General features: G+C 36.6%; 1 protein-coding gene across 1 annotated transcript; it reads right to left on the reverse strand.

Moving 5' to 3' along the window:
* Positions 1-1,149: 1,149 nt before the first annotated feature.
* LOC131238661 (putative protein phosphatase 2C-like protein 44) lies at positions 1,150-4,361 on the reverse strand. Its single transcript, XM_058236284.1, has 4 exons — positions 4,152-4,361; positions 3,119-3,359; positions 1,642-1,796; positions 1,150-1,511 (listed from the first exon to the last, which is right to left on the reverse strand). Exons 1-4 carry the CDS (start codon positions 4,356-4,358, stop codon positions 1,338-1,340), a joined length of 777 nt encoding a protein of 258 aa, XP_058092267.1. The 5' UTR covers positions 4,359-4,361; the 3' UTR covers positions 1,150-1,337.
* Positions 4,362-19,405: the final 15,044 nt, after the last annotated feature.

The following is a 19,405-nucleotide window of genomic DNA, read 5'->3' on the forward strand; positions in this document are numbered from 1 at the left end:
TCTCTTGATTAAACTGAATATTCACAATTCAATTCCTGGTGCATCCAAACGCTTATAAGTGAGGCAAATTACCTCCTTTCAAAATTCCATGAAACTTCCATTGACATGGACTGTAGAACAGGGTCTTGGAACTTGGATTGGAAGAGTTAGAAGAGGTAATGTATGGTGGGCTTGATGCTAGGACTTGTGTAGTGCTTGGAAACCTCCATTGACGTGGACAGAAGGTTCTATGGATGGTCCATCTGATGGGCCGCATCGAACTGATGCATCACGACCAATGGCAAGTTATGAGCTAGATGGTTTGATTAATGCACCTTTCGCCATCAAAGATGCTGGTGTTGCTGTTCATGTCAGGTGGTGGCAAAGAATGCCATCGTCCAACTCAACTCTTTCTAAGATCACAAAACAAGAGAGGCGCTAAGTGACATGCTACTGGATGGTGCTCTGTTGGCCCCACCATGATGTGTGTGTTATATCCATGCTGTCCATCCATTTTTCAGATCATTTTAGGGCATGAACCCAATAATGAGGAGGCAGATCCAAATCTCAGGTGGACTACACTACAGGCCCACTATAATGGTTATTTGCCATCCAACCTGCTGATAAGGTCAGACAGACCTTGATGAAGGGAAAACACAAATATCAGCCTGATCCAAATCTTTCGTGGCGGCAACAAGTTTTTAGCCTGATCCAAAACTTGTGGCCCCCAATAAGTTTTTAATGGTAGGAGTTCAATCACCACTTTCCTGTGGTGTGGTCCACTTGAGATTTGGATATGCCTCATTTCTAGGCTAATGCCTTAAAATGAGCTGACAAAGTGGATGGACAGAGTGAATAAAACACATACATCATGGTGGGGCCCAGGGATAACCATCAGTAGTGACTATGCAATCCTCGTCCACATCACATGTGCCAACATGATGCATGCAAGCAAGATCCAGGTTATATCTCATGTGAATCCACCCTCTAGATGCCCTGGTCCGCATATCAGGCTTGTCTACTCATCATATACGCCCCAGATAAAAGAAGCAATTTTCCTACCGAAGACAACTTTGCTTTCTTGTTTCTAACATTGTGGCCACCTTTTAAATGGGCCAGGGCATCAGATGAACGACATAGATCTTGCTACTACATCCCATGCTGGCCAATGTGATTGCCTTGTGCATCTTTGTCAGCTTTGAGAACCTACAAGATAAAAAGTAAAGAAACCAAGCAGGATTTGTTAAGCTTGTTCAACGGTCAATTGGGGGACAATGCCTCAAAAATCTCAATAGGTCAATCATAACCATCCAATTTGTGGCCCTGATACAGATGAGAAATACAGCAATGGTCCGTATTCAACTGGATAAGGTCCCAAGATTGATGGCTGAGATTTTATGAAAGCGAATGACGAGGCACGAAATGCTGCCTCTGCTCATCCTACTCACAGCCTCCTTTGCTATCCATTCTGCGGCTTCTTTCGCATCCTCTATATGCCTGATGAGATTCACAGCCTCCTGCTTCCTCATCACCTGAAAAACATTGCATTCTCAACATGAATTCCCTTTCATGCGAAATAAATAAGAAAAATAAAGATAAAAAATTCTGCATTTTATTTTAAAGGTAATGCAATGTTTCAGTTGGATGGAGTGTTTTCCATACCTCCCATACTCCAGTGCTTGCCAGGATGATGAACTCTGTGTGAGAATCAATCTTCTTGTCGCTGACGAGAGGTTCCGAGCTATTCTTCTCAAGCTCTTCCCTTTGTTTGCCAAACGTACGTGCGATTATGCAGTTCCCACTCGCATGCAAAAATTCTATTCCATAACACATGCAACATTCCCACGACAAATACATTATGTAGAAGTGATGATATACATTAACCATGATGTACTACTACTCTATTTAAGCATGTATTGAAGACTCGTCCATCTCGGATTTTGACTCGTCCGAGTCGACTCATACTCGGTCGAGTCTGATCCTGTTCAGCATCATGAGTCAGCATTGAAGATATGGTCCCAATCTACGGATTAATGAATTTTCTATGGACCCATGTCGAGTTTTAATTACCATCCATTAGATGGTCCACATGCAAAACATTACACTAAGCAAATGATCCCAACCTATGTATTAATGAATTTTTATATGGACCCATTTGAGAGTGTTCAGATAGTTAATAGTATCCAATATGTATCGCCAGAGATTTTAATTCACATTTGAGGTGGTCAATCATCATAATTTATTTATATATATATATATATATATATATATATATATAAAACTTGTTAGTATAACCCACTGTCAGTTCACACTTCACCATTAGCCACGCCAAGGGAATCAATACCAAGACCTCAGTGTTGAGACCAAGTATCTTTCACTCAGTCTACCACTTGAGGTATGGATCATGGTGTAGGTGGTCAATCATCAATTTGGACTGTCCATTTATTTATAGTAGGGGTAAGCCATGGTGCAAAAATCACGCAGATTGGATGATCCTAACCATCCAACCAATATCCAGAAAAATAGGCAATCAAGATGGATAGAAATAAAATGAGCCCAATCATCATCTTGAAGTCATCTATTCCATAGTGTATTGCATACATTCCAAATATGCACATTCCAAATATGCACTTGGGTTCGATCCATGGCTGCTGAAAAAACAGACAATAGTAAAAAAAAACGATTCAGCGTTATTTTGCACCAGTGCTTGCCCCTAGAGCTACGAATCAATGGACCATCCAGATCGATTATTAGCAATCCCACATGTCAAATCAACGGCTCCATGAAGTTGAGGACATCAACATTTCTCATATATATGGTTCGTGCGTGCGCGCAATAAGAACATGGATTGACGACTTAGTCTGAGTCGGATGTGACTTGTCTGAATCATAGTTTTAAAACTCGGAAAATCGATTTAAAACTCGGCCGAGTCAACTCAACTTATCAAGACTTCTAGCCGAGTCACTATGAAAATCGATTGTGAGCTGACTCAGTCTCAACTTGGGTTGACTCACCGAGTTGACACGATGATTCGGTCAACTAGTCCGGAACTGCAAAGACTCGAACCGAGTCGCTTGATAACCCGACCTTTATAAAATATAGGGAGGGCACACGTGTGAAAGAGAGTAATATAGCATACCTGTAATGGAATTGAGGGAGAAAGGTCTATTGCATGTGGGTGGGCTCTTTTGGCCAATTTGAATGGCCATGCCATCAACGGATAGGATTGCTTTATAGTCACCAACATTAGCTGCCACAAACCTCTTTCCATTCATCACCACCATTGCTGCAGACCCCATTTTTCCATTGTGATGTACACTTGTTTTGATACACTTAAATGCTCTCTTCATTGTCTCTTTGGCTTCCTTCCAAAACTGAATCTACACAGCGAAAACAAAAGGGTGGTCCATCTCCATTCATCTAAGGTAACATGCATCTACCTATATAGGCTTTCTCAACACAATGTAGTACATGTGTGTGAGATCTAGACCGTTCATCTGGTTGGCCCCATTATTCATTTGCTGCAGCACGAAATTCAGGCTGGTTTGATCATCAGGTGGGTTGCTTGTCTGTGGATGGTTAAAAAGATTCATCAACGGCTGGCATCAATGTTGCTTGTGCAGACCATCTGATGACTGGATCAGCTTGATTGAGAGTGGCCCACTGCCCCAGTCTCACATGGACATGCCACGTTGGCATGCATGAGAAGAGTATTGAATCTCTCCCTCAAACATGGACTGATGATGACTCATACGAGTCGAGTGTTAGTTGGACGGAACCAATCCGGTTCAACACAACGAGTCACCCTGACTCAAGCGAGCTATGACTTGACTCAGACCCGATTCAGACCCGGACCCGGACGGGTAATGGAGTCTGAGAACCATGCACTCAAGAGAGAATATACATTCTTCAATGCACATTTGCTAGGCTAAACAAATATGTGGGGCCCACCTTCAGGTGATCCAAATTGTTCTTAAGGTGGACAGAAGAAAATCCCACCATCTCCACCATCAGATCTTCCGGCAGTAACTGTGGGCCATTGGTTGCAATTTGTCAGTATTCATCTAATTGGGGGGAGGTATTAGTGAATGGCCTATCAAATGATGGGCCCACCAGATGAATGGCTAAGGTTTGAGTGGAGGACTGATAGAGGCCATAGGATGAAAACCAACCTCATTAAGCTCCTTGTCAAAAAGATGTGATTGGATGTATTTGGGTACAGCATCTCCCATGTGGCCATCAAAGACCCCAAACAAGCACAACCCTGAGACTTTCTGGACAAAAACTAGGGTGTCCTGCACCGTTATCTCTCCAAATCTTGATGTATCCTCCACCACATATGATCCATGTGAGATGTTCATCCGTGATGATGTCATCATCTTCTTCAGTTTCTTTATTACAAAAATCATCAAATGTTAGAGGTAACATGCCATGTCCAATAAAATGAATGCACTCAGTGTTCTATATATACATATATATAGAAATGGTACTATGAGGTCCACATCATGGGAACTTCCCATGAGGTCGAGCTGTGTGGGCCCCACCATGATGTGTGTCGAACATCAGCACCGTGAGTCAGATGCAGCATTCCAAGGTAGCCCACATACCTAAAAATCAAGTCAATCCATGACTTGGGTGGGCCACATCACATACAACAGTTGAGAGGGGTTATCCTCCCATTAAAATATTCATAATCATATATTGGGCCCACCGAGATGTGGTTCACAAATCCAACCCATCAATTGTGTGTGTCCCACTAGGATGAGGGCTCATACCAAGTTTCAAGCCCATCCACGAATCGCGTGGGCCCCACCAAGTGCTTTTATATATTTTAGACATGTTTTCACATAGTTTTAGATGGTATGGCCCACCCGAGTTCTATATATATTCCCCCCACCACACACACACATATGTAGAGAAACGCTCGGTTACGCACTGGTTCACACATAATGGGTAGATGATCTAGATGAAGGCGCTCTTATGCATGAGTTTGAAAGAGCGAGTTTCCTTCTTTGACACACCTCTTCACCCTATTCTCTAACTCTCCGAAAGATGGCCTTTTCATATAAAATTCTTCCTCTGGGATGCTAGGTGGGTCCCACCAAGATGTTAATGATAAATCCACGCCGTCCATACATTTTTAAAAATAATTTAATAGAATGAACCCAAAACTGAGGTAGATCAAAATCTCAAGTGGGCCACATAGTGTTGATTGAACTCTCACCATTAAAAACTTCCTAGGGCTACCAAAATTTGGATCAAGCTAATATTTGTTTTTTTCCATCATCTAGGTCTGTATGACCTAATCTACGGGTTGGATGTCAAGTACATATCACGGTGGGCCCTAAAAAATATTTAACGGTGAGAATCATTATCACCGCTGCTTCCTGTGGTGTGGTCCACTTGAAATTTGGATCTGCCTCAATTTTAGGATAATGATTCTCACCGTTAAATATTTTTTAGAGCCCACCGTGATATTTATTTGATATCCAACCTGTAGATTAGGTCATATAGACCTGGATGATGGAAAAAAACAAATATCGGCTTGATCCAAAAATTTGGTAGCCCTAGGGAGTTTTTAATGCTGAGAGTTCAATCAACACTGCGTAGCCCACTTGAGATTTTAATCTACCTCAGTTTTGGGTTCACACCATAAAATTTTTTTTAAAAATGTATGGACGGCGTAGATTTATCATTAACATCTTGGTGGGACCCACCTAACATCTCAACAGAAGAATTTTATGTGAAAAGGCTTCCGCCGCATCCTTCGGAGAGTTAGAAAATAGGGTGAAAAAGCGTACCAGAGAAGAAAACTCGCACATAAGAGCATCTTCATCCAAACCGTCTGCCTTATCCGACGGTTGATAACAAGGTTTGTACATAATGACGTGCCTAACTGAGCGTTTATATATATATATATATATATATATATATATATATATATATATATAAAACTAAAGAATTGATGGAATTATATAGAAAATTTTCACCGAAACTTTAAAAAATGGTAAGGGGGCATTTGGATTATAAGTTGAGCTATTTATGCCTCAAGCAGCTTATCTAATTTCTTCTTATTAAGCATGCAAATATGTTTAGGAAAAAACATACTCATCAGCTTCTCCTCTCCTCATTCTCTCTTTAGAGACTTATGAAAAGTAGAAAAACTAAAAAATTTAGCTTAAGTGATTAAGTAATTATAAGTAAAAAAGTTACTAATAACTAAGGAATCCAGATTCTCTGCTCGCCACAAGTAGAAAAATCTTGGTTAATTGAGCCACATAATCACACTTCACATTTAATATAGCAATGTTGATAATGTCAATGATAAAAATCACGAGGTAGGAAAATAAGATTTTTTTGCATAAAGCAAGCAGAGGATCCAAATTCATAGTTAAGGGTCCTTACTTATGCCTCAATGGTAGACTTAAGAGTTTCAACACAAGGTCATGGGTTCGAGGGCCCATTGTGGTGGCAATCCACTATGGTGTGAGTGTATAGTGCATGTGAGGTGTGAGTGCATGCATGTGTAAGAAGAAAAAAATATAATCAAAAACCAAACTTACTTCTCTGAAATAAGTTATTTATCTGCTGCTTTAAGTAGAAAAGGTAACTTATTTGGTGGTATCCGAACGAGCTTTAAAAAAAAACGTGTTTACATGTTTAGAAATTAAATTACTGTTTAAATAACCACATATGATAAGTTTTCATTTAATAGATACCTAAACTATAAGTTGCCCTAAAAAACAATACAATATTAATAAAATAAGTCCATATAATTCACATATCATACGTTGTAAATAATAAAACAAAAGCAATACATCACGTAAAATTTTCTCGCATCGAAACTTCCAATCCACTTCTGTTCTTAAGTTTTAAATCTCTCTCAAATCGAAGTTTTGAAGTAGAAAAAATTTAGAGGATTGGTCGAAATCCACCTCAAACCTTATTCCTTAAAAAATCTTTAAAAACATTTATTTACCTATTCTTTTTAATTTTTATTAATTTTTCAGAATTTTTTAACAAAAGATATTCATGTGTCGTGGTGATAGAGTATCGCAGTGTTGATATATCACCCATGTATTAAAGATATACATGATAATATAACTGACAAAATAAAAATCAAATGGGCCCCCATTATGTGAATTTAGTAGTTTTGGGAGTAATTTTACGTTATTTCTATTAGCAAGGCCCACATGAGTTTTTAATTAAGCTCAGGGTATACCAAATCGGTTACGTATCAGCCATAATGGCCGATACGTAACAGTAACGACCATGACCGTTAAGCGTTATGGGGTCATAACGGCCAACCCCCATTTTTGTATTCATAACGGCCGTTACTGCCCAGTAATAGAGAGGGTGTAATGGTTAAAAAACGGTTTTTTTTTTTTTAAAAAAAACTTTTTAAGCTCCGATTTTTCACATTTGTTGATACTTTTCTCTTCCAAATTCTTCTTAAACCATTTTATTACAAATTCTGACCACCCTTAGCTTGAAATTAAGGATCAAAATAAGTTATATTAAGGATTTTCTTAATTCGAAGCTTCGTAGGCCGTTTTTAAGAAATTCTTCAAAAATAAATATATATATATATATATATATATTATGTGTAATGATAGAATTAATGTTCATTTAATGATAGAATATGATGTGTTAATCATAGTAGAATATATTAATGTTCATTTAACATATTAATGGCAGTGATTATATATATATATTTTAATTTTTTTCTATTTTCGGTCAATTTTTAAAAATACAAAAAATCATTTTTTATTCAATGTATTGCTATTGATTTTTAATATATATATAATATATATTTTTTATTCAATATATTGCTATTTTAATGGAAGAATATTATGTGTTAATCATATTAGAATATATTAATATTCATTTAACAGATTATGGTAGTGATTTTATATATATATTTTTACTTTTTCTATTTTTGGACTATTTTCGGTCAATTTTTAAAAATTATGAAAAATTATTTTTATTCAATATATTATTATTTTAATGGTAGGATATGATGTTTTAATCATATTAGAATATATTAATGTTCATTTAAAATATTATGGTAGTTATTTTTTATTTTTTATTTTATTTTTTTTCTATTTTTGAATTATTTTCGACCAATTTTTAAAAATTATGAAAAATTAATTTTTATTTAATGTATTGTTGTTTAAATGGTAGAATATTATGTGTGGATCATAGTATAATATATTAATGTAAATTTAAAATATTATGATAGTGATTTTTTAATTTTTTAATTTTTTTCTATTTTCGAACTATTTTCGGCCAATTTTTAAAAATTACAAAAAATTATTTTTTATTCAGTTTATTGTTGTTTTAATGATAGAATAATCATATTAGAATATATTAATGTTCATTTAACAGATTATGGTAGTGATTTTATGATCTTTTTAATTTTTTTCTATTTTCGGACTATTGTTGGCCAATTTTTAAAAATTATGAAAATCATTTTTTGTTCAGTGTATTGTTGTTTTAATGATATAATATTATGTGTTAATCATAGTAGAAGATATTAATGTTCATTTAACAAATTATGATAGTAATTTTATAACTTTTGTAATTTTTTTTCTATTTTTGGCCAATTTTTTAAAATTACAAAAAATTATTTTTTTATTCAATGTATTGTTGTTTTAATGGTAGAATATTATGTGTTAATCATAGTAAAACATATTAATATTTATTTAACAAATTATGGTAGCGATTTTATAATTTTTTCTATTTTTGGACTATTTTCAGCCAATTTTTAAAAATTACGAAAAATCATTTTTTATTCAATGTATTGTTGTTTTAATGGTAGAATATGATATGTTAATTATAGTAGAACATATTAATGTTAATTTACCAGATTATGATAGTGATTTTATATATTTTTTTAATTTTTTTCTATTTTCAGCCTATTTTCGGCTAATTTTTAAAAATTACGAAAAATTATTTTTTATTCAATGTATTGTTGTTTTAATGATAGAGTATTATGTGTTAATTATAGTAGAACATATTAATATTCATTTAACAGATTATGGTAGTGATTTTATAATTTTTTCTATTTTTGAACTATTTTCGGTAAATTTTTAAAAATTATGAAACATCATTTTTTATTCAATGTATTGTTGTTTTAATGGTAGAATATTATGTGTTAACCATAGTAGAACATATTAATGTTCATTTAACAGATTATGATAGTGATTTTATATATATATATATATATATATATATATATATATATATATATATATATATATATATATATATATATATATATATATATATATAAAATTTTCCTCGATCTTATAATATTGTAGAAGTTTGGACAGGTTTCGGAGCTTCTTAGGGTTTAGAATATAAAATCATTTTTATTGATTAGATTCACAAATTTGAACTCTCTGTTATTAATCTATTTGTATTAAGTTTCAAGATTTAAATTAATTAATTCATTCTCCTATAAAAAGTAAAAACTGTATATAAATTTCGAGAATCGAGTAGACTCACAATCTCACATAGACATCATATCTACCTAAGGAAATGTCTGGGTCTGGCCAACAAGTAAGTGATGATATTGGATGACAACATTGTCAGAGGATAGGTGGTATTATGCATCAAATGAAGTAACTATTGTGAGAGACTAATAATTGGAGGAATTAAGCGTCTCAAACAACATTTGACACATCGAAAGGGTAAAGTTGCGGGATGTACTAGAGTAACAAAAAAGATAATGATTTTAATGCAAGCCAGTTTGGATCAGTCGAAAGGTAAACGTACTGTTCGACATATGAAGAAAGATGAGATTTTGGAGGCGGTCCGACATGAGGTGTTTGGTCCTGAATATATGACGCTTGTGATGAAGATATTATTGATTCTAATAAAGATTCAGATCAAGAATTAACTATAGCTAGGAGAGAGCTTGCGTCTTGCTCGTGAAGAGGGAGAACGTCGCCGCATGTTTGGCACGAGTGGGTCAATATGTGATACAGGGGGGCAGTTGGAGTGGGAGTGTAGATGGGAGTGCGACCGCATCTGCAAGTGAGGGTGGGGGAGGGATAGGTTTGGTGGGTTACGACGTATTTTTGTTAGCCGATGAAAGACATCTTCATGTGATGCCCCTATACATTTAGATGAAGAAGTAAATGAGCCCATGAAACTCTCTATTGATCCAATCATGTTTAAGAAAGAATCAACTAAATAAAAGAAGATAAAACAAATATGGAGTAGAACTGCCATTGAGAAGTTAGGTAGGGCAACAACAAAGTTATTTATACATGCCAACATACTTCCTAACGTGACTAATTCTCCATATTGACAAGTGGTAATTGATGCAGCAGCAGAAGCATGTGAAGGAATTAAAGCTTCTACAGTTAGGGAGATTAAGGAGAAATGGATAGATGCAGAGTATGCAGATGTGAAAGCATACACGGCTACCTTTAAACCTGTATAGCATGCCAGATGATGCACGATCATGTGCGATGGTTGGACTGGCCCAACCAGACGCAGCATGATCAACTTCATGGTGTACTGCCACTTGAGAACTGTATACAACAAGTCAATTGATGCCTCAACCGTTATAAAAAATTCTAATTATATTTTTAGACAAATGAATAAATTTGTTGATGAGATTAGAGAGGAGAATGTAGTACAGATTGTGACAGATAATGAAGCATCATATAAGCTTGCAGGATATAAGTTGCTGAATAAGAGACCACATATTTTTTAGTCACTATGTGCTGCCCATTGTATTGATCTTATATTGAAAGATATTAGGAAGAAAAGTGTTAAGGAAATGGTTGAAAGGGCAAGAGAAGTTACAACGTTTATTTACAACCATAATCAAGTAGTCGCAATAATCAGAAAGTTCACGAAGGGACGAGAGTTGTTGAGGCCTGTGGTGACTAAATTCGCAACAAACTTTATAGCATTAGAGAGTTTACACCAGCATTGGAAAGAGTTGAGTGAGATGTTTGCTTTTCGAGATTGACTCAACACAAAACATGGGTAGAAGACATCAATGATACCGGTTATAGTTGTGAACACCATACAGGATAACAAATATTTGAAGAGGGTCAAGTCAATCCTAAAGGTGACAGAGCCACTAATGAAGGTACTCCATCTTGTTGAAACTGACGAAGCACCTACCATGCGCTTCCTATACGATACCATGGATAAGGCAAAGTTGGCAATTCAATGCAATTGTAGAAGCTGGAAGTCTTATTGGAAGATGATCGACAAGAGATAGACAAGACAATTCCATTACGATCTTCATGCAGCCGATTACTACCTAAATCCTAGGTACATATATACCCAATCATTTCTTTCGGATAATGAAGTTCGTGTCGGGTTAAAGAATGTGATAAAGAGATTAGATTCTGACTTAGATATACAAATAAAGGTATTGAATGAATTATATAATTTGAAAATCGCCTTGATAGTTTTGGAGATGCTTTTGCACAACATGCAGTATCTAAATTAAAAACAGCTGAATGATGGATGAATTTTGGAGAGAGTAGGAATGCTCTTTAAAAAATTAGAGTAAAATTTTTAAGCCAGACAACATCTTTTTCTAGTTGCGAAAGAAATTGGAGTTGTTTTGCATTTATTCATTTAAAGAATAAGAACAAATTACATATTCGGACATTTGATGGACTTGTCTTCATGCACTACAACATAAGGCTAAGAATGTGACGACATCATAAGAGCATTACAGGCGCCAATGACATAGACTATTGTCCAATAAATTTGGATAATATTTATGATGAGGAGGACCCGCTTCTACCTTGGTTGGAAATAAGAGAAAAGCAAATTGAAGAGGATAGTGAAGAATTGAAAATTGATGACCCATTAATACGCATAACGCAATAAGAGAGTCATGCAGCTGTATTGGACCTTGAAAGAGGGGCAGCTTTCATTCAAAGTACGACTCAAGATCAACGGAAGAGTATGAGCAGTAGTAGCAGCCCGATCGAGTCGGATGATGGTGATGACGCCCCTGCCCCTAGTGTTGGCACTTCTGGTGTTCCTCAGCACACCATACAGCTGTCTACAGATCGCGAGGCCAATGAACATCGACAAGGTAGTACGCAATGTCGAACTTATGAGTGTACTGAGTCGCGATATAGCCAGTAGGAGGAGGGTTAATCTAGTAGTACACCGAGTTCAAGAGGTCCGGAACATCAGTAGACAGTACATGGTCTTGGGCATTATGATGGATATTCTGATAGCCAATTGGATTATAATGGTTATACTTATACTGAGCTTGTTCCATCACATTCATGTTGGAATAGTTCTCCCGATTCATATCCATATGATTATAAATATACGGATCCAAATCCAAGTTACTCATCACAGATACACTCTTAATCTCAAGATTCTCAACAGTCTGAGTACGGGCACCAGTATGGCTATTCGACGGGCACCGGTGGATATCCTTACTCGGGGTTGGAGTCACTGCCTAGTTAGGATCAGTCATCTTCTGGTTTCGTTGACCTAGTATTTCCTTTTAGCACTGGATATTATGAATATGCAGCACTTCCACTTACTAGACAACTGCAACTTGATGATGACGATGACGATGATGTGGAAGTCGAGCAATCACAAAAATATAGATTTTCATTTCGGTGGTGAGTTGTAGATTTGATTATGGTCGTTGTAAGTATATATTTGTATTAAGGTAGGTATTGCAGTAGTACTATTGCTATATACCCATTAGTCCATCACTCACACATTCACCAAGCAAGCACTTACTTAACACTGTTGAACTTGTATTTAAAATAACTCCTTTGACAACCAATGAAGTAATCCTTAATCAAGTTGTATGGGAGTATATCAGACACTATTAATTTTTTATTATTTATTCTTGACTTGAGGATGACAAGACAGGAATCACGGCCACATGATAGGAGGAGAAGTCTTTGACATGTTGAAGAATAAAGACTTTAAAATAGAATGAACATTGTAATTTATACAAAGTCTAGACTCTAGTGACCTCACTCATCCTCGGGTATGTTAATAACTTAATATAGAATAAATTATAAAAAATAACTGCAAACACCTACACATATAAGATATTTTGATATTACATTCATTCTAATATATCTGTCATTGATATTAAATAGTTAGAAAATTAAATATATATGTTTTGCAGTCAAATCCAGGTTGTCTGGTTCATAAATTCATCAAATAGTCCGATACAACTTCTCACCAAAGTGTGGACCGTTACACCACTATAAACATGTTCCAAATTATAAATGAATACATATTGGGAATATTTAGAATATTCCGGATTTAATAGATATTTTTCCATAATTTTTTCACCAAAAAAATTTACACTGTTATGGGACCCATATCGGCCATTACGACCCCGTATCAGCCAATAGGGGGCGTATCCGTATCGGTAACGGTGGGCACCGTTACACCCACCGATACTACAACGGAATACCTTGAGCTTATCTTTTATATGTTTAAATAACATATCTCACCTAATGAACGGAGTGAATTCTACTTAACAAAATGGCAGACCTCGCAGAGTATTGTATGATCTCCTTTTTGAGCTAGCTACACGAAAAGAACAAAAGTTGCGTAGATACACACGCATTAAAAAAAGTGAAGAAAGCATGGTTAAATCTAAACTACTTTTGTGCATAAATCCTTTAACCGTTTTAACTTCAATATTTTATGATGACTTTATTCAATTAATCAATGTTGTGAATCCAAATATTTCATCAATCATCTAAGCCTTATCTCAATTAATTAGAGTCAATTATGTATATCTTATTCTACCATTCCACTCTATCAAGGGCCATCATTTCAGTTAGAGCACATGTTATAAATATTTTCTTATTAAGTACAAGTGCAAGACTGTTCTAATCATACAAAGTTAGATATAATGGAGAAGAGATGTGCATAAATCCAAATAAACAAATGCATATACACTAATACACATCCTAACAGCACGCATACATGAAAAATTATCATGGCATCAACACTATCATAAGTTATGGGAAAGGTGACCTGTATGGGCCCAACCAAGATGTGTGCATCAGATTCACCCCGTTCATTATGTTCATCCTTTGATGTTAGGCTATGAGGCAAAAAATCAGCTTGATTTTATTTTATTTTTCACTTTTTCTCTTTGGTGTGGCCCACCAAGGAGTTTGATTGGGCTGGTTTTTTGAGCTCTAGGGCAAACTTGATATAGTAATCCAATAGACGCGGATGTCACGCAAACATTATGATAGGGCCACAAATGTCACCACCAACTTGCACAGTAGAATAATTTGAATTGGATCAGAACCTACCAACATTGGGATAGATAGGAATAAGATTGCATATGGAAACATGTACATTCATCCGTATAAATATGCAATACATGAATCTAATTGAAAGGAAACGTATCTTCCTACACAAAGATCTTATACAACGTTTGTAGAAAATGCTTTTTCTACAACCCTTCTCATGGAGTTCATGGTGGTTTGTGTACAGAATCCAACGGTCCAGGAGGATGAACCACCAAAAATTGGGGCTCCCCAAAAATAAGGCCCATCTGACGATCTCATGGAGCATCACGTGAGTTTGGGGATTTTGGGTGGATATCCATTGTTTTCAATGATGTGGCCCACCTAATTATTGTATATACATGATTTTTTTGTCATTGCATCATCATGGTGGAACTCACTTGATGAGTGGATTGGATAGTATAAACATAGCACCGTGAACCCCATCAACAAACAAATGAATAATATTACACTTAGGTGAATAAGCTGCATGCATGTCAGGTGAATAAGAGTTACAGGAAAAGCTTTCTCTACAAACGTTTATAGAACCTCTGCATATTGAGAAAAGTAATCTACTAGTATATGTATATATATATTAGTATATAAACTAACTATAAAAAATTCAGAAAAAAAACCCAATATTTTTTTAAAATTGATATTAAAAGGAGAAAAGAATCAATTATCACATCAAGCTATACCCCTATCTTTCCAGCCAACAGCCAAATGTTCAACATCATAACCGTTCAAAAGATGCATCACATCACAAACATCGCTTGTTGCTAAAATCACACCGACCCACTAATTGGATGGTACACAATGTTCAAATCAATATAAATGCTTCGAGTGGCCCACCAACCATTGAAACTGCCTCATCTGCCCAATATGTGATTCCCATCATAGAGCCAACGTTTTGAATGGTTCAGATGTCCAAGAAATGCGATCCATTGAAAGGAAAGGAGGGTTGTATGTGAGCATTTATTATAAAAGAAGAAACGAAAAAAAGCGAAAAAAAGAAAAAAGAAGAAGAAGAAGAAGAAAACAAACCTTGAACTTGGGAATAAGAAGATCCTTCAAATTCATTTATGGGTATCGCAAAGCTCCTAAATTCCTTGAATTTTAGCTCAAATATTAAAAGAAAATGGACTACATTTACTGAAAATTGGGTGAAAATATTTCGAGTTCCGAAATTCTCTCGTTTTGTAGATGTTCTAAGTCAGTTAGAAGTCTAAGGCTGCAAGTGACCGTAATCCTCTGTAACAGCTCTTTTACTAACTGCGTGCAGCAATAAAGCTCTGTGGACCCGCCATCTTGCTTGTGTGGAATCCACTCCGTACATCAGTTCTGCTGCTTGATTCTAGCTATCAAACAAAAAATCAGCCAGATTAACAACTCAGGTGGGCCACACTAAAGTGAACAATGACGATGAGACACCAACCATAGGTTTGTGTATGGGGCCACCATTTTTTTATATTTAATCAAATCCGTTCATCAGGTGAAACTCATAAGGATGAAGTGGATATTCTAAAATCAATCTGATCCAACACTCAGGTGAACCATACCAAGTGAACTGGGTTTTAGGTGCAATTTTGCATTTTCCATACGTGTGGCCCATACGTGTCTTTTATGATGCTGATTATTTTCATGTTAGATTATCGTAATGGTTATCACCTGATGGACGGATAGGATTTTACTTATATAACATTTTGGGCTCCACAGAGCTTGGGGTGTTTTACGTGCAACATGATCAGGTGTAATAGACTATTCCCGTCCGGCTAGACCGCTCAGATACTCTTCGTTGAGTTCATTTCAACTACATCGTGAGTTAGAATCTCAACCGTACGTCGCGCCATTAAAGCCACATGCTGAATAGCCTTATAATCGAAGCCGTCTATATTTATCAACGTAAAATACCAGGGCCATGATGAGAAATATGCACTGAATGAACGATTCTATTTATATCTAAGAGAAGGTGAAAAGAACGTTGGAAATGAAAATTTCAATGGCTCATATTCAGATAAAAAAATCAATGGTATTTATTATCATTGAAGGGTGATTATTGGCTAATAAAATATTTGTACCATGAACGATAAGATGGACAGTTCTAATTAGCATATAATTTTATCCTACATGACCAATGGCGCGACACATGCTTGAAATATCAATCTCAACATACGCAGAAGACAAATTCCCGTTCCGAATGGACTGATGGAGTCGAGATTCAGTAAGCAGCCCCTCATGTGAGGGTGCATAAAACGTGTCAGAATTTCATGTGTACGGAACGAGATCTGATCCATTCATCAGATGGGCAGACCTAATCCATGCTATATGGACGTTAAAATTTTGTTTCGATAATATATGGGTCGGATTTTATTTTAAGAAAATGGGCAGTTAGAAAGAGTCTAAAACAGTTAGTATTAGACATGCATGTGTGGCTCACCTGATGAGTGTGCACCCCGAAATTTTTATCTATGGTATTTTTGTAGTGGTTCCTATCTGATTAATGGCACAGATCTTTGACACGTGTTCCATACAAACGTATCTCTGACACGAATTCCGCCCACCTCACATGAGGGGCCGCTCACTGAATTACACCCATTAATATCCTGTTTGATTTTAGAGATTTCCCCAGTTACATCGCGACGAATTGCATTCGATGCGTCGAGACTTTAGCCTTTGAATTTGAATCACGTACGCGGAATTGGACGCGGATTATCTGCAAAGGCCTTTCGCACGAAGTTCCTGCGCTGGCAACCCAGGTGGGGCCCACTCTCATATTTGTGAGAAATCCTCTCTGTCCATCCGTTTTTTGAGTTCATTTTAGGATATGATGCCAAAAATGAACCGTATCCAATGTTCAAGTGGGCTAAAAACATGATAACTGAACGTCCACAGTTGAAATATTCATAGGGCCAAAAAAGTTTGAATCATGCTATTATTTGTGTTTCAGTTCATCCCAGTACAAATGGCGTCACTAATGGTATGGATGGCATGTAAACATCACCCTAGAACATAGGGAGGTTTCAACGGTAGAAATTTCCCTAACCACCTTTTCCTTTAGTACGGCCAACTTGTTTCTTGTATCCTTCTCAATTTTAGTTTCATCTCCTAAAATGAGCTCACAAAACAGATAGATGGAGTGGATTTCTGAACAACATCACGGTGGACCCCACCTAAGTTTCAAGCGCAGCAACTTCCTGCGAAAGGCTTTCGCAGGAAATCCGCCTCCGAATTAGAGCCGGGCATTTCATACCCAGGTGGATCCGGCCCGATCAGACCTGATCCGACCCAATTCGAACAGAATCGATGGTCAGGATCGGGTAGCATAATCCAGATCCGAATTATTTTCGGGTCGAATCCGGGTAAGCCTTGTTCGGAACCGACCTGATCCGGAACCCAATCCGATTAGATCCGATTTGAACTGACCCGATCCAGACTATATATATATATATATATATATATATATATATATATATATATATATATATATATATATATATATATATATATATATATATATGTTGTGTGTGTGTGTAACTTTTACCACCTAGACTTTAGGTTCAGCACCAAAAAATCCCGCCCAATGTACTCTCTATCTCTCTCTATCTCTATCTCTCTATATCTGTGATTTTCTCTCTGTATGTCTCTCTATTTATGTTCAAGAAGAAGAAGGCAAGAAGAAGGTTTTAGAGCTTGGATATCTCTGCGGGAGAGATATATTGAGAAATGATCTTGTGTATGGAAGAGAGAAAGAGGGAAAGACAGAGAGTCGCAGGTATGTTTTATATCCAAACCGTCCATCCATTTGGCGAGCTCAGGTGCTCTGTGGGCCCGCCCATGATGTATTTGTTTCATCCATGCCGTCCATATATTTTTAAAGATCATTTTAAGGCCTGAGACCAAAGATGAGGTATATCTCAATCTCAAGTGGACCACATTAGACGAAACAGTTTTGAATGAGTATCGACCATTCAAAACATTTTGGGGGCCATAAAAGTTTTGGATCAAGCTGATTTTTGTTTTTTCCCTTTATCTGAGCATGTATGACCTAATCAACAGATTGGATGTCAAATAAACAGTACAGTAGGCCTTAGGAGGATTTTAATGGTGGATATCCAATAACTATTGTTTTCATGTGGTGTGGTCCACTCGAGATTTATATATCTCTCAATTTTGGGATCAAGCAATAAAATGATCTTTAAAAATGGATGAAGGGAATGGATGAAACACATACATCATGGTGGGGCCCACAGAGCACCGACCACTAGCCACGGGGCTGGTGGCAGGGGGAGTAGCCAATCCGTTTTCGTGTACCACACAAGCTAGCTGGAAGCGGATTGTGTACTGACTAACTCAGTACCATTAGCGTACTGAGTAAACTCTGTGGGGTCCACTGTTACTTATTTACTTTATCTACTCCGTGCATCCGTATTAAAGGATAATTTCAGGTATTGAGAACAAAAAGAAAGCACATAAAAAGCCTAAGTGGACCACACCCCAGTAAATAGTGTGATCAAACCTCTACCATTGAAAATTTCTTGGAGGCTATAGAAGTTTTGGATTAAGCTGATGTTTGTGTTTTCTCTTCATCCATATCTTTTTGATATTTTTAACAGGTTGGATTGCAAATAAACATTAATGTGGGCCCTAGGAAGGTTTCAACGGTGGAAATCATTATTCCACATTGTTTCTTGTGACATGGTCCACTTGAGATTTGGATTTATTGCAATTTTGGGATCAACCACTAAAATTAGCAGGAAAAATGGATAGACGGTGTGGATAAACCACATACATTCACAGTGGGCCCAACTGAGTTTACTTAGTATGATAAAAGTGTACTGAGTAACTTGGTACGCAATCCGATTTCAAGCTAGCTATAGCTAGCTATAGGTACGTGCCGTGCCAAGATGGACATGGATTTCCTGCGAAAGGAAGTTCTTGCACTGGGAACCCATGTGGGACCCACTGCGATGTTTGTGCGAAATCCTCCCCGTCCATACGTTTTATGAGCTCATTTCAGTACATGAGGCTAAAAATGAACCGTATCCAATGCGCAAGTGGGCTGAAAAAGTGATAATTGAACGTCCATAGTTGAAATATTCGTGGGGCTACAGACGTTTTGAATCATGCTAATATTTGTTTTTTTA

This window comes from Magnolia sinica, chromosome 3, assembly GCF_029962835.1.
Source record: "Magnolia sinica isolate HGM2019 chromosome 3, MsV1, whole genome shotgun sequence".
NCBI classification, from domain to species: Eukaryota; Viridiplantae; Streptophyta; class Magnoliopsida; order Magnoliales; family Magnoliaceae; genus Magnolia; species Magnolia sinica.

Bases quoted from the DNA above. Each gene is read 5' to 3' on its own strand.
- LOC131238661 (XM_058236284.1), bottom strand. From the start codon at position 4,358: ATGATGACATCATCACGGATGAACATCTCACATGGATCATATGTGGTG. The intron at 3,360-4,151 runs GTTGGTTTTCAT...TTCGCTGTGTAG, and splicing joins TTGACAAGGAGCTTAATGAG to ATTCAGTTTTGGAAGGAAGC. The intron at 1,797-3,118 runs GTATGCTATATT...GTTATGGAATAG, and splicing joins CTCCCTCAATTCCATTACAG to AATTTTTGCATGCGAGTGGG.